The following is a 16,371-nucleotide window of genomic DNA, read 5'->3' as shown; positions in this document are numbered from 1 at the left end:
TGTTGCCACCTGCTCTTTCATTGACACCTATCTGTTTTATATTGTTTTTCTTTGCCTCAACTTGTGGCAGTTGATTTGTTATTTCCTCCTTCCTTGTTATTTTTGAGATATCTTCCCTTTCACCATTGCTAGCTGAAATGCTGTCTTCAAGGTCTGAAAGATTATCTTCAATTTCATTCAAACGGTTCTTCGAGCTTTCAATTGAAATTTTCATTTCCTGAATATCTGTTTGAATCTATTTCATGCATTCTAATTCTTTACTATGTTGTTCAGTTAAGGTTTCCAGTATTTTTATGTCCTCCTTCATGTTTTTATCTGTTTTCTTTATATATGATGAGCAATTATTTTATTATTTTTGTCATCTTTTTTTACCTGAGAGGGTTTTTTTTTATTTTAAAAATAAAAGGAGGAAAACATTAACAGACAGACAACCTTTTACAAAATAGCAAAATAGTACAGACAATACAGAGTTACAAACAAAGTGCTAGGAAATTAACAATGTTTGTTGTATTATGTATTGATATCTTCAAAGTGATTTCTCATGAAAACAGATACAGACATGCAATATTGATCAACCAAGGACTCATTGACAGTTTCTTTCAGAAAAGAAATAGAAGACAGTAGAACAACTATGTTAACTATCCTGTATATACATACATTATTTCTGATCTGATTTCCTCTAAAACCTCCTGTACTTGGTTCTTTACTTCAATTGCTATCATTTCAGAAACTTCAGGTATGTGACTTCCAAGTTCTTCTATGTGATGTTCCCTGGACTTGTTCTGGGTGGGGTGGAGAGATGAGATTGCATTTTACTCCTTTGTTTTGTCATTTTAGAAGCTCCCTAGATTTCCCATGATTGAGGGTTATTCCAGTGATGGTGTCAGGGGGCAGAGCATGGGGTCTTGAGCTCCCATGCAGCTCACTCAGGCTCCAGGTCTTCTTGGAACTGAGAGTTTTTCCTGTGATGATGTCAGGAGGCAGACAGCTCACCGATGTTCCTAAGACTTCCTGGGGCCCAGGGCCATTTCCACAATGGTAGCAGGGGATGGAAGATGGGTTCTTAGGCTCCTTGGCCTTACTAAAGGTCCTGAGGCTAACCGAGACCTAGAGTCCTTTCCGCCATGGCAGTGGTTGGGTGGAGTGTGTGGTCTTGTGCTCCCAAGCAGCTCAGTGAGGGTCCTGAAGCTTTCTGGGATACAGAATCCTTCCCATGAATGGTGGCAGTGGTTGGAGCATGAGGTCCTGGGCACCCTGGCAGCTCACAAATGGTCCAAAGTCTCCCCAGGACCCAGGCTCCTTCCTACAATGGTGGCAGGGTTTGGAGTGTGGGGTCTCAGACTCTCTGGCTGCTCACCTATGGTACTAAGGCTGCCTGAGACACAGCGTACTTCCCATAATGGTGGCTAAGAGTGGAGCACAGGGTCTTGAGCTCCCAGGCAGCTCATATAGGGTCCCAAGACTTCCCAGCACCCGGGGTCCTTCTCATGATGCCGCACGGCAGAGCACGGGATCTTGGGCTCAGTCCATTGTCTAAAGAAAAACTAGTAAAACTTTTTCCCACTCTGTGTGTGGCCTCTTCACTCTGCTGTGGATTTCTTTTGCTGTGTAAAACTTTTTAATAAGATCAGATCCAAGTTGTTGATTCTTTGTGATAATTCCCAAGCAGTATTGGTTTTGTTCATGTTTTTGCCTACACTTATGTCTTCTATAGGTCTACCTATTCTGTCTTCCAGCAAGACAGATTTGCTGGAATCTGTCTGACAGATTTGCTGTTTCTATTTTAATATTTAGATCTCTGACCCATTTTGGTTATAGTCTAGTGCATCATGAGAGACATGGATTTAAAATATGTTTCTTAAATGAAGGGAGGAACTGAAGGAATCCCTGGACTACTGGGTGGACAAATGGGAGAGAATTAAAGGCTAAAGAATGGGAAGAGTCCATGCAAAAATGAATAGAAATTGGAAGAAAGGAAAACATACAAAATAAAACAGAAAAATAGAGAGTTTAAAATTTTGTGTATAGTTTTAAAACTTCCAACTGTATTCTATCAAATCTTCAATAAATTTAAAGTTCTAAAAATAATTAATCAATGCCCTTTTTGACCTAACTGTACAAAAACAAAATTTTCCTTGTTTTCTGCTAAACCCTGCAGAGCTCTCACCCTAAGTCCTGGTTGATGGACTCATCTGTGGAAAATAAATTTTATGGCACCCAGAAATTTATTTTTCCCTTTCTTATTTATCTCTATTTTCCTGTCTTATTCATCTCTATTTTGTCTTTGCCAAAAGTCAAACCCAAGCACTACATTAAATTAAATATTTATTTGTGTTTTCTCATCACCTTTGGTTTAAGGAGAAAAAGGAAAAGGGGATCCAAATCTCTGTTCAATATGTCTTGAATACGGCTTGAAACCAACCGGTGTGAATTTTACAAAGTCGGCTGTGTGTGCATCAGCGTGTGGCACACTAATCATCAGTGATCCCTGGAGACTCTCACCAGGAGCTCAGATCACTCAGCAGGTCTTGGCTACGTTAGGTGATTCAAGCCAAGCAAATAGACTTCTCCATCTGTTAGCATCAGCCGTCACTTTAGGAAACAGACTGTGTCCCTTCTTACATGGGACTGCATTGTGAAGAACTCATCTCTATCCACTTTCTCTGCCCGAATCAACACAGGCAGAGCTTTCCAAGCAGGAAGAACTGAAATTCAGTCTTGTGCACAATTCCAGATGCTTCAGTTCCAAATTCCTAAATCACCCCCTGAGATTGGCCACTACAACCCCATTCCCTCTATTTTTAGACTGTTCTGAAAATCAGAGGAGCCTTCTCCTCTGCCAACATGAAACCAGACTTTGCCTCTTGCTACTCATAAAGCACATGTTCATCTTTGCATGGACCTGCAAGCCTGCATTTACAGATTGCTACCATGGCTGAGGCAGGAGGGTCACATGTTGGGGACCAACATGGACAGCTAAATGAGCCCCTGTGTCAAGTTTATACTTCAGTCTGTGGATGTAGCTCCACAGCAGAGTCTCATTTGTTTTACCTTTGGTACTTATAAGCAGAATTTATTTGTCTCACCATTTTACACTTAAATAAATGTAGAGTATATTTTTATGCATTAATTATTCTTATTACTCAAATTTTCCTTTTGACACTAAGTCCTAGAACAATCTCATCTCTAAACAAAAGGAGGAAATTTTATTTTTGCCCAAATTTCTTCTTGGTTGGACACACAAGCACTTTTACCCTCCCTAATTCTAGAAGCTTAGACCCTTACACACTCTTCACCCTCTAATATCTCTTTGAGGACACTAGCTTTGGTCATTTCACTTTTTTCAGGTAACACATTCAGACAGTGTTGTTTGCTCATATCTCACATATACATTTCCATACCACTCTGTATTGGAATTTCAACCCAAGCTGGTATAGAATCCACTAAAGATTTGGTGGTATATGTTGGGGGCATAGCAAGTCCCAAGAGGCAATCCCTGCTCTAAAACATGTTCCCAGAAAGTTCACAAGTATAACTAGGTATAACATTAGTGCTGAGTCTCAGGACCCTTAACAGCAGCAAGAAACAGAGATTATAAGGAGAAGGGGTCTAGAGAAATTTCCTTGGCTTTATGTGATGTACTCGTAAAGTAGTGCTTACTTCTTGTTCTTTACTTATAACCCCTATGAGGAGCAATATCCCTCACTCCACACTAGTGTCTGTGAGACACTTATAAGCTACAGTTATAATAGGGTTAATAATTAAATATACAGTATGATAAATAATAATGATGTGTCATAATATGAAATAATATAAACTCAATTCTTTAATCCTAAGGTATCTGTTATGGTGTGTGTCTGGATGTCTCTCCAAAGCCATATACACTCATGGGGCAGGCTTCTGGAGTTTTTCATTGATCCATGGTCCAATGCTGGGATTATAAGTGTGAGTGCAATACTCTCCCCTGGGGTGGGTAGCCTTCATACAATATAAGGGAGGGAAAGAGGTTTGCTGCTCCTCCCCTTTTGCTCTTGCTGCATTTGCTGTTTTCCACTGCATGTGCTGATGCCCCAGTGCCGTGACACGCTGTGTTTGAGCCAGTTGATTATGGACTGAAACCTCCACAAACTGTGAACTAAATAAACCTTTCCATCCTTAGTTTTGGGCATCAAGTATTTTGTCTCAGCAATCAGGAAAAGGTAACCAAGACAGTATCTGAAAGAAAACAAAAACAGAAAGATGATTTTGTTAATTAAGAAGATGTTCAAGTTTTTGCATAAGGAATATTTAAATCTCATTATAGGGTTCCTCTTAGGCATTAGTTGCCAAATTCCAAATAAGGACACCTTCACTTCTCAAATTGATAATAATAGAGTAAAATTCATAAATATAATATTGCATCTGTTATAGTTGATACATTGTGTCAACTTGGGGAGTCTAGAGGTTTGGCTAAGTGACTCAGCAGGAAACCAGGATACTTTGTATACATCCTGAGCCTGTGGAAGAGGCGGGCATGGAGATTATGTGAGAGCTACATGCCCCTTAGGTGGGGGTAGCCTGTTTAAAATGTAAGGCAGGGAAAGAAGATGTTTGCCACCATTCCTCCCTTTTGCTCTGGCTGCATTGCTGTTTGGCTGCCATTCCCCCCTTTGGTCTTGTTGCTTTGCTACCTTCTGCCTCGGAGCCAGCCAAGTATGGACTGAAACCTCCACAAACTGTAAGCTACATAAACCTTTCCTTCCTTCATTTTGGGCTTTGGGTATTTTGTCTCAGCTATGAGAGAAAAGTAACCAAGACAGCATCTCTACATTGTAAACCTGGATATGTCTCCCTCTGTGTCTAAAACTTCTAAACATGTTGCATTTCCAAGAGACACACAATCCTGTTTGTCTTGCAATCTTATCTTCTAGATGATTCCCCCAATTACTGCTCATGCTTCATTTTGCTCACCACAAGGAAACTGCCATCTCTCAGTCCCACCCACCTCTCAGTTTTGCTCTCCAGCTCACTCCAGTTGCTCATTATGTTTGTGAGGTGTGATTAAAATACACAGGAAATGTATACATTAAGACAATTTATTAGCATAAAAGATACATTACCAGTCCTACAATGTGTTCTGAAAGATACTGTAGAAAGAGATAACAATATGCACAAATGAAAGAACATCAATAGAAAGAGATCAGCAGGCAAGGAATCCACTTAAACAGAGGGGAAAAACAAGAATCAAGCAGCAGAAAATAACATGAAGATTAAACTAATACATGTCAGTTATAACAGTCTATGTAATTTGTGTCAATTCACCATTCAAAAGAAATAGACTGGGAGAATGGATCAAGAAACAAGTGCAGGGGCTGGGGATTTAGCTCAGGAGCACAGTGCCTGCCTGGCAAGCACAAAGTCATGAGTTCAATTCCTGGTACTGGAGAAAAAACAAAACCAAGAAAAAAAAAAGAAATAAGTGCAACAATATGCTACATAGTAGAAAAAGATTAACTCAAAAAACATCATATACTGAAAGTCAAAGAATAGATAACAATATTCCGTGCAATAAGAATCCAGAAAAAAAGTGTTATCTAATCTATTTGCAGGCAATATGAACCTCAACTCAAGATAATATCCAAAAAGATAAAGAAGGTAACTACATTGTTGTTAAGGGAAAATTCCAAATAAGAGATAACAAACATAAACATATATGCACCAAGTACAGGAGCACCCAACTATATAAAACAAATACTGATGGTCATGAAATATCAAATAAGGACTAACACAACTGTAGTGGGAGACCTTAACACTCCACTGTTACAAATAGATAGATCTACTAGAAAAAAAAAATCAGAGAAAATATCACAACTGAACAAAACTGTGAACAAACAAACTTACAGATATTTACAGAGTTTTCAACCATACATCAGAATGCACATTCTTCTCAGCTGCACATGGGATGTTCTCCAAAATAAACCACATATGAGCCCTTTAGAGCATGCTTAAATAAATGCAAAGGATTTGGAATTATCCCATGCATATTAGCTGACCATAGTGCAATGAACTGTAAATCACTGGCAAAAGAATCCAGTAAAACTCCATAAACACATGGAAGTTAAATAATGCCCTACTGAGCAACAAATGGGTCACAGGTGAAATTAAACAGTATCTACAACTAAATGATAACACTTATTATGGTTTTGGGCTTATTGTGCAAGGGGAGCAATATAATAGAGGACATACTTTATAAGATCATTTATAACAGTCACCCAAAGAATGATTTCCAGAGTGCAGGAAATCTGTCCACACGCTTAAAGCAAGGAAACTAGCTTAGGGCCTGAATCCCATGGAAATGTCCTTCATGGCTCTGACTGAAGACTTAGAGCTCATAACAGTGCCTCCCACAAGTCCAACTGGAGGCCTAGACCCCATAACAATATCTCATTCAGGCCTGTTTCACAGATCTTCACTGGGAGGCCCAAACATCAGTGGTGGAATCTGGAAAGTCTGTGCCAGCAGGATGAATGATCTGTGTTAGCAGCTCAGGAATCTACACTGGAGCCAGGAAGTGATGTGCAAAGTAAAAACCAGAGCTCCCCTGAAAAGGACCACAGCCATCCTCGGCAAAAGTGAGGTCCCGAGCTCCTCCAAAGAAAACAGCTGTGTTCCCAGCAGGGAAGCAAACATACCAAGCTTCTTCAGGAAACTGATTGGCAGTACACAATCTTTCTCTCTGAAGCCAGGAAGCGATGTTCTAAGTGAGGACCAGAGCTCCTCCAAAGTGAACTAAAGCTACATTCAATGCCAGAAAGGTCTTGAGCTCCTCAGAGGATGAAAACAGCCAAGTACATCAGGAAAACCAGCATAACAAGCTCCTCCAGCAGAACCAACAGCTTCTTACAGCTTCTACCAACTTCTAACAGCCTTTCTCAGCTCCCAGCAGCCTCACTTCTTCTTCTCCAGTTCTGCCTCTTATGCTGCTGGCAACAATCCTCAAGTGGGCCTCCCACACCGAGCACCATGCTTACTCAGTTCAGCTGGGGGTTTACAGCCAGCTGTCAATCCACTACAATGCTGATACAACATGCTGAAACTTATGGAACACAATGAAAGCAGTCCTAAGAGGGAAATTTATATCAATGAATACCCATATCAGGAAGACAGAATAAGCTCAAATATCAAACTTCTAGAAAAAGCAGAACAAGTCAGGCTCAAAACTTCTACAAGGAAAGAAATTGTAAAATTAGAGCAGAAATTAATGCAAGTGAGGCTAAGGATACAATACAAAGAATCAAGGAATCAAAAAATTGATTCTTTAAAAGATTAAATAAAATTGCCAAATGCCTGGTCAACCTTACCCAAAAGAAAAAGAAAAAAGTCTGAAATCCATGCAATTAAGAATGAAAAATATGAAACCATAAACTATCATGAAGAAATCCAGAAGATGTTCTGTACCTAGTTCAAAACCTATAATCAAATAAGACAGAGAAGAAATGCACAATTTCTGAGATACATATGAATTACCAAAGCTGAATCTAGAAGATATAAAGATTCTAAATAAGCCAGTATCATTCCATGAAATTGAAGATGTAGTTAAACACTTAGCAAGAAAGAGAACTCCAGGTCCTGATAGATTAACTTCTGAATTCCACAGGAAATTCAGACAAGATCTAATGTCAATACTCCTCCAATTATTTAATGAAATTGAAAGGCAAAAAATGCTCCCAAACTCATTCCTAGAAGCAAGTGTTACCAAAAACCAGAGAAGAACCCAAGCAAAAAGAGAACCACAGGCCAATCTCTCCAATGAACATAGACTCAAAAATCTTCAATAAGATACTGGCAAACAGAATGCTTTAAATTGTCAGGAAGAGTACAAACTATGACCAAGTAGGATCCATCCCAGGGATGCAAGGATGATTCAACATATGCAAATCAATAAATGTAATACACCATATCAACAGAGCCAAGGACAGAAATCACATGATCATCTCAATAGATGTGAAAAAAGCATTTGACAAAGTCCAGCACCTATGCATAATTTTTTAAAAGTACAGAAAATTGGAATATATGGTCTTTGCCTCAATCTGATAAAAGCCATCTATGACAAACCAACAATCAATATCACACCAAATGGTCAAAAACTGAAAACCTTTAGTCTATAGTCAGGTTATGACAAGGATGTTCAGTATCACTACTCCTATGGCATATAGTTCTGGAAACATTAGCTAGAGAAATTAGACCAAAAAAATGAAGTAAAAGAATAAAGATAGAAAAGGAAGAAGTTAAGCTAGCTTTCTATGCAGATGGAATGATGCTCTATGTAGAAGACCCCAAAAACTCCACCAAAAGTCTCCTAGATTTAATAACCAAATTCAGTAACATAGCAAGATAAAGTCAGCACTCAAAAACAAATAGGATTCCTGTATACAAATAGCAAACTTATTGAGAGAGAAATTAGGGAAACAGCAACTTTCACAATACCACTGAAAACGATGAAATACTTAGGAATCAATCCAACAAAGAAGTAAAATATCACTATATTATGAACTACACTACCCTGAAAAAGAAGATGGAAAGGGACTTCAGAAAATGGAAAGATATCACTTGGTCTTGAGTAGGAAAAGCAAACATAGTGAAATTAGCTATATTCCCCAAGTTGTTATACAGAAGTAATGCAATCCTGATCAAAATTCTAACAGCATATGCCTACAGAATTAGAGAAAACAATCCTAAAATTTATTTGGAACCAAAAGAGACCTTGAAGAGCCAAAATAATTTTGGACAACAAAGGAAATGCAGAGGACATCATAATTCTTGGCTTAAGATTATAGTAAAAACCTACTGTGGTCAAAACAGCATAGTAATGGAAAAAGATATAGCAGACCTTGTGATCTGTGGAACAGATTAGAGAATGTAGAAACAACCCTAAACACCCAGCCACCGCATCTTCTGCACATGGGCTGGGCACCTTCACTGGAAGAAAGATAGCCTCTTTAACACATGTTGTTTTAAGGGCAAAGTGGAAAGATTACATACATTTCTATCACATTTAAATATGATGTATATTGCCAAATTCTAACTTTATAAATTATCAAAAAATTTTGTTTGTTTATTCCACCAGTTCCAATGTACCATGGTCAGGACTATAAAGATAGATAGTAAAAGTGATCTCATAGAGTATGAGAAGTTTCTAAAGTTGGCTTATATATTCCTAAATCCAGCAGCTACTTTGTTTATTGGTGACTGGTAGAATTTTAATATATTTTGGGTTCAGCTGCACAAGGGGCAATTACTTTTACCTCCTCTTAAGAATATATTTTAAGAAGCTGACAGATATGCAGCTATCTTGCTTATACCTGGGAAGATAAGGAAAGAAGTGAACCACAACAAAGGAGATAGAGGCCAGCTTCAGGTACATAATGGACCTCTCCTTCTCTTCAAAAACCAAAAGATATATAGTGAGGGCCCATCTCACATATTGAAATTGTATGTAATTTATCAAAAACTTACTTTATTACAGCAAATTTCTAAACTGTTCCTACATTTTTTCTTGCAGAAAGGCAAAAATGTTTCTCTAGGTTTACTGAAAAGTGGCTGCATGACCTTTGTAGATTGTTAAATTTGTAGTACTATACATGTGTCCTGTGGATTACTTGGACACAATTAGGCATTTTGGTGTAACAAGTCAATGTGAGTTACTAGATAGATAGATAGATAGATAGACGATAGATAGATAGATAGATAGATAGATAGATAGATTTTAAAATACATCAATTTTTGATATTAATATTAACTATTTCACATCATAAATATTTTTCTAGTTTTCTTCAATATGACTTTCAGGGGATATTTGCAAAATAACTATCTACTGAATAAAAGGATTATTCAGTATCACTTGGGTATGCATGATAAGCAAGTGTTACTCAGGACGACTGAGTTAAGTGCACAGAACAACTCAATGAAGTGTTTGAGTGGGGGAAAAGATGTCGTGCTCAACTTTGAATACATCATAAGCACTACGAATTTACAGCCAAGGAGCAGGTTGGATGTGCAGTTGCTAAGTGGAAGAATCAAGAGTAAAGATGGATTCTGGGTAGACCAGCTATCAAGATTCTTGATAAAGGTAAGCCAAGGCAATTAGATATCATCTGTGAAATGGTGGAAGATGAAGGACCTGATCATATACCAGGGCGGATTGGATATTGACGGTGGGGAATTCCTGCTAAACGACCTTAGGGTTTTCTAAATCTAGATTTTTCCTATGAACTATAGAAGGGCCTGAGATAAGTTTCAGAAGCTGGACAAGTTGTGCTGAGTAGAGTGTGGTTGTCACATCGTGCCTACTTCTAAGTATATGCAGTCTGGTCATGTGTCTATTCACATTGTTGGGTGGTCAATCCCCAGAACTTTTTTTCATCTTTCACACTGAAACTCTGTTCCTTCTGAGATACCAATTCCAATTTCTCCTTCTCCAGCCCCTCACAGCCACCACTCTATTTTCTTCTTTCATAGATTGGTACACTGTAGATTCCTCCTAAACAGACAATTATTGTATAGTGTTTGCAATTTTGTGACTGGTTTATTTTAATTAGCATGAAATCCTCAAGTTGTATCTGTATTGTAATGCATGTCAGAATTTCCTTCCTCATGAAAGATGATAACTTACCACCCTTTCCTCACACAGAGCTTCTCAGTTCCATCACCATCATGAAGTTTAACACACAGCAGGATTAAAGCCAGTGCTTTACATACTTCAGAACCACAGTAAGATTACACTCAAAACGAGGATAACCTGGCCTATGTTGCATGCAGATACTTCTAAGTTCAAGCAATTGCTCTCAGGTTTTCACATTGACCTGTTCTTGGTTTGATACACAAGCAATTTCTTTCTCCCTGATCCACTGCAGAAATCTGCAGCCTTACCACTACCCACTACCTGTGGCAGTTCCTCGTCCTCTGAGAACAACTGACATCAGACATTTTAGATCTTTCAGCTGGGAATTCAGACTATAATGATTCTTCATTTGTGACAGCTCCATCTTCCTCTGCATGTGGGTTTCTGCCCAGGCCCCTGAGGACTCTAATGAAGATTATGCGGCACATGTGAGAGGAATCAGCACCCAAGAGGCAAGTCTAGCTCTAATTTACCTTGTACGGAGAAGGCACAGTAAACCCAGGTCACAGTGTCAGTGCTGGAGCCTGGAGCCAGACACCTGGTCACCTATTCAAGCGGCTGCATGGGAATGGAGCTTTCTAGTGACTCAGTACCTGCAGTGGGGCACATCCAAGAGACTGGGTCTAGGTTCCCCTGGCCTGATAGTCACTACCTTTTCCAAAGGGGCTTATTGCAGCCAAATTCCACTCTAAATACACTATTTTCAAACATAGTGCTGTTCACAAGTACTTGGATTAACACAACATCTAGGGAGACACAATTCAATTCCTAACAAAGTCTCCCCAAGTTAGACATCATGGTCTCAGTAAGGCATGTCATACTTTATGCGGTGGTGCAAGCTATGCTCTTATTCTGTGTGAGTGTGTGTGTGTGTGTGTGTGTGCGCACACGTGCACACTGAAGGCAATTTGTGCAGTCCAGGTTAACAGTCATGTGAAGCCTTCATTTTAAAATATTAATTATATGTTATATTTCAATCAATAGATTTGATGTGCTATTATCTTAACATATACTTTATTTTTCAATTTTTGAGATATTCACTTTTATACAAAATATTTAAATTTTACATATAATATAATTTTATGTATAATTGCACATGTACCACAGTTTTATTTGAATTATCTGATTTTCAGATGCTCAGTCATGACAGGGGTTAGCATCTATTAAGTTGGTAAATGGGTTTTACTGAAAATTTTTTAACAGTATTTTTAAAGTTTTAAGTTTATAATAATTAAGGTAAAAATACGTTTCCCTTTTGGCCCTTCCCTCATCCTTTTCACCATTTTGTCTATTATTGTATTTCACAGTTCTTAGGTCAATATTAACATATCGACCTTAAATAAAGTCCAGGTTTGCATTACTCTTTACTATTATTTATAATTGCATATTTATAATTATTTATAATTTGACAAATGTAAAATTGCATGTGCTTCACCATTAGGGAATCATAAATAATTTTTCCACTTTGAAAATTCTGCCTAATATCAGGGTTGTAGAAGTTTCGCTGTGTTGCTTCTGTCCTCAATAAGTTTGATGGTGCAAAATGTAGACGTGCTTTCCAGACTAGCTCTTTTGCTTTAGGCTTCACCATTTCCTGCCCAGTCCTGTGATCTCATGAAAGTGCAGGTAATGTAGGGCCCCAGGTGCTATGTTTAGAAGTGGATCAGCACAATACATTAAGCCCCATAATGTGCAGTTGCTAAGTGGAAAAATCAAGAGTAAAGATGGATTCTGGATAGACCCGTGGAAGGTTGGAAATAACTGAATTGTAGGAGGAAGGTTGAGACATCAGAAATTCAAATTATTCATGAACTCTCTGCCTACCCCTATGTCTTCAAGGTTTTTACCTACTTTCTCTTCCAATAGATTTAGTGTTTCTTGTTTAATACTGAGATCTGTGAACATTTTGACTTGAGTTTGGTGCATGGTGATAGGCTTTGGTCTATTTTCAAAACCCAAAATGCACGTGAAACACTTGAAAGAATCAACAACTGGGATCTCATCCTACTGAAAAGTTTCTGCACATCTAAAGAAATCACCAGCAAAGTAAAAAGAAAACACACAAACTCGGAAAAAATTTTAACTGATTGTCCCTCAGACAAAGGGCTTCTATCTAGAACATATAAAGAATTAAAAAATATCAGTCCCTCCAAATTCAAAGACCCAATTCAAGAATTGGCAGCTGAGATGAATACACACTTCTCAGACAAGGAGATACAAATGGCAAATAAATAGATGAGAAAATGTTCAACATCATTAGTCATTCGAGAAATGCAAATTAAAACAACACTGAGATTCCACCTTACCCCAGTAAGAATGGCTAGCATTAAGAAATCAACCAATAACAAATGCTGGCGAGGCTGTGGAGAAATAGGAACCCTTCTCCACTGCTGGTGGGAATGCAGACTGGTGAAACCACTGTGGAAATCAGTTTGGAGATACCTCTGAAAACTAGGTCTAGAGGTCCTAGCTATCCCCCTGCTTGGTATTTTCCCAGAAGATCTAAAAACATCATATCACAATGATATATGTGCACCTATGTTCATAGCAGCACAATTTGTAATTGCTAAAATGTGAAAACAACCCAAATGTCCATCCACTGAGGATTGGATAAGAAAATTGTGGTACTTTTATATAATGGAATATTACTCAGCTGTAAAGAAAGATAAACTCAAGGCTTTTATAGGTAAATGGTCACAACTAGAGACCATACTCATAAGTGAAATAAATCAAACATACATGTGCAAGTACCATATTGTCTCAGTAGTGTAAAACCTGAAAGAGTTAATTTAAACTAGGAGGTGTTATAGACATTGTAAAATGATAGGAAAGCACTCAAGGGTAAAGGGCACCTGGGGTGTGGGAAAAGAGAAGGGAAAGAAGGAGAAATTTTGTATGTATGTACATGCAGGATAGTTAACATGGCTGTTCTACTGTCTTCTATTTCTTTGCTGAAAGAAACTATCAATGAGTCCTTGGTTGATCAGTATTGCATGTCTATATCTGTTCATGAGAAACCACTTTGAAGATATCAATATGTAATACAACAAGCATTGTTAATTCCCTTCCACTTTGATTGTAACTCTGTGTTGTCTGTACTGTGCTTTTGCTATTTTGTAAAATGTTGTCTGTCTGTTAATGTTTCCCTCCTTTTATTTTTAAAATAAAAAAAAGAAATTCAAATTACTTCTGCATTGACTCTGAGTTACTAATCTGAGATTTTCAGATTCAGTGTAGTTACTGGTTCCCTAGGCCATGGGCAACTTACTTGACTGGGACTTGTTTGGGGCACATATGACTCATTCTCAGACAAGCATGGGCAATACAGAGAATCTTCTCTAGCTGCTCTGAACCCTGTGAGAGTGAGGCTGGCACCCCCTACCTTGAACTTGGTAGGGCATAGCGCCTACATATTCATGAGTGAGCACGGAACTTTCCAGGTCATTTCAATCACCTCACTTTGAATCCTCGTGTGCAATCCACTTGCATCATCTGAATGGCATACGTGCAAATAGCCTGTTGACATAAAAGTGGGATGAAATAAGAGGATGGAGCTCCTGGGACCTTGTTATAAGAGGACTTGAATGAAATAATGGTGCCCAGAGGTGACGACAATCCTCAAATATTTTCCAACTTTTTATTTTCACCTGGACCCCAGACCTCAGGTACAGATCTTCAGAAGAAATAGTGGAAAATTCCTCTGGGGAATGGATGAGGTTTGGCAAAAAAAAAAAAAAAAAATAGGATCATTAAATGCATTCATTCACTTATAGCCAAACAATAAAACACACATACATACACGATTTCTTACATACAGATGCTGTGCACATTACCCGGCTGACATTGCAAGTCGCACTTTTATTCAGGCTCAAGGTTCTCTGCACACCTAGAGGATGGTGCCTTTGAGTTTCATCTTCCTCTTCCTGCAGGTGCTGGTCTCGGAGTGCAGTTTGGCTAACGATGACTGTGTTTTCAGCAGGAGCACCAGCGTGCACAAGGATGGAGACCTGGTAGTTGGAGCATTTTTCTCCCTTTATTCTTACACGTATTTCATTGAGGCCACTGGTATGAAGCCTAGCAAGGACGTGCTTATCATGCAGTGAGTGTGTTCTTCTTTACTCATTTTCTGTTTGAGCACCATGACCGCTTTTGCCCTGGGGGGTCTTTGAATTGTACAAAGCAATGCTCTCTACGTGTAGCTGTAAGCTGTCCTTCCTACTCACACTTCCACACAATGCTCCATACTTTCTTACATCTTTAACTGCTCTCTTTATCTGTTTTTTTTGGAAAATAGGAAAGATCATTCTATTTCACACTTTTAGGCTCTCACGTTCAGAGTTAGAACTTGGGGAAGGTAATGCCTTCTACCTTTTTTCATTATACACGCTCCTTCTTATACCCGACCTGCCTCTGAGTGACTGTGAGGGATCTCCAATGGAAGCTCACCCAAATCATTGGATTGAGTTCAGTATATGATGTTGAAGAAAACAACACCTTTCCTAATGTCCAGAGTAAGATCATATTTCCTTCTTTATGAATCAAGGTTTTTATATCCCCGTGTTATTTCTATCTCAGCAGCTTGGGAAGCTTCATGTTGTATGTACTCAATTATACTCAAATAACATCTATCTCTTGCTTTGATACCAAGAATGTCCAATGAGCTGTGGAGCTGCAAGGCAGGCCAGGAATAAGGGAGCAATGTTCAGTGAGATTGTTATCATCCAAGTGAAGTCTACTTCACACGCACATTCTCTGTTTTCAGGTATTACCACCACAATACCATAGCCAAAGTCACACAGAATTAAGAAGGGGATTTTGCGCAGTGTCACAGGATTCTAGGAGATGACTTTTGCATCTGTGAGAAGAGAGGGTCTCTGAGATGATTTCTTACTTCGTTGTTCCCTGGTAGAGCCACAAGTATTACCTCCAGTAGCTCCCCACTTTTGGGAACAGGGCTGGAAGTGTTAGGAGTTGGAACATCTTCCTGTCATAGGAAGTCTTCCCATTCCTATTTTATGTTCCAGATCATACACAATAAGTATGTTTGTTTTTTGTTCTTTCTTTTCCAATGTTTCATCTTCCTTTTCCTGCAGACAAGGTTGTTATGTCTCAAGGTTGGGAGCAATGTCCTGAGGTCAAACAACATTCTTGCCTCAGCCTCCCAATTACTTGTGAATACAGTGAAGTGTCACTACTGCTGGCATTTTCTCCTGTGATTTTCCAACATATTGGTGGTTAGTGTGTTTAATGTGAAAGCATTGGTTCTGACGGTTGTTGTGTTTACGAACTACTGGCAAGTGCACAGGATTAGTGAGTCAGAGATGACTGCTCTGAATCTCCTGAACTCTGTTAGACAAACAATTCCCTTTGGCACTTGCTGGGAATGGTAAGACAGGTTTGATCTAACCAAGACATAATGACTAGTCTATGGACCACTAAAATGGGCTTTTCCTCTGCAAAATAGATAAAAAGCGGATTCCGACTAATGCAGGAGCTAACAGGACTCTACTTCATTTTTTTTTTATTTTAGAAATAAAAAGAGGAAAATGCTAACAGATCGACAACGTTTTACAAAATAGCAAAGGATCAGTACAGACGTTGCAGAGTTACAAACAGAGTGGTAGGGAATTAACAATGCTTATTGTATTACATATTGAGATCTTCAATGTAGTTTCTCATGAAAACACATATAGACATACAAAGCTAATCAA

At 38.6% G+C, this 16,371-nt stretch overlaps 1 protein-coding gene across 1 annotated transcript in view; it reads left to right on the top strand.

Annotated features, from left to right (window-relative positions):
- The window catches only part of LOC102015045 (vomeronasal type-2 receptor 116-like), a 52,873-nt gene that overhangs the window by 10,807 nt on the left and 25,695 nt on the right, over positions 1 to 16,371 (top strand). Inside the window, exon 4 of the mRNA XM_013507202.1 lies at positions 14,590 to 14,759. Within this exon, the coding sequence (XP_013362656.1) occupies positions 14,590 to 14,759 (170 nt within the window). The remainder of the gene's footprint in view (positions 1 to 14,589; positions 14,760 to 16,371) is intronic.

The sequence above is a fragment of the Chinchilla lanigera genome, unplaced genomic scaffold (genome assembly GCF_000276665.1).
Source record: "Chinchilla lanigera isolate Chin_1 unplaced genomic scaffold, ChiLan1.0 scaffold00123, whole genome shotgun sequence".
Classification (NCBI taxonomy): domain Eukaryota; kingdom Metazoa; phylum Chordata; class Mammalia; order Rodentia; family Chinchillidae; genus Chinchilla; species Chinchilla lanigera.
This window is presented reverse-complemented; position numbering and strand designations above follow the sequence as displayed.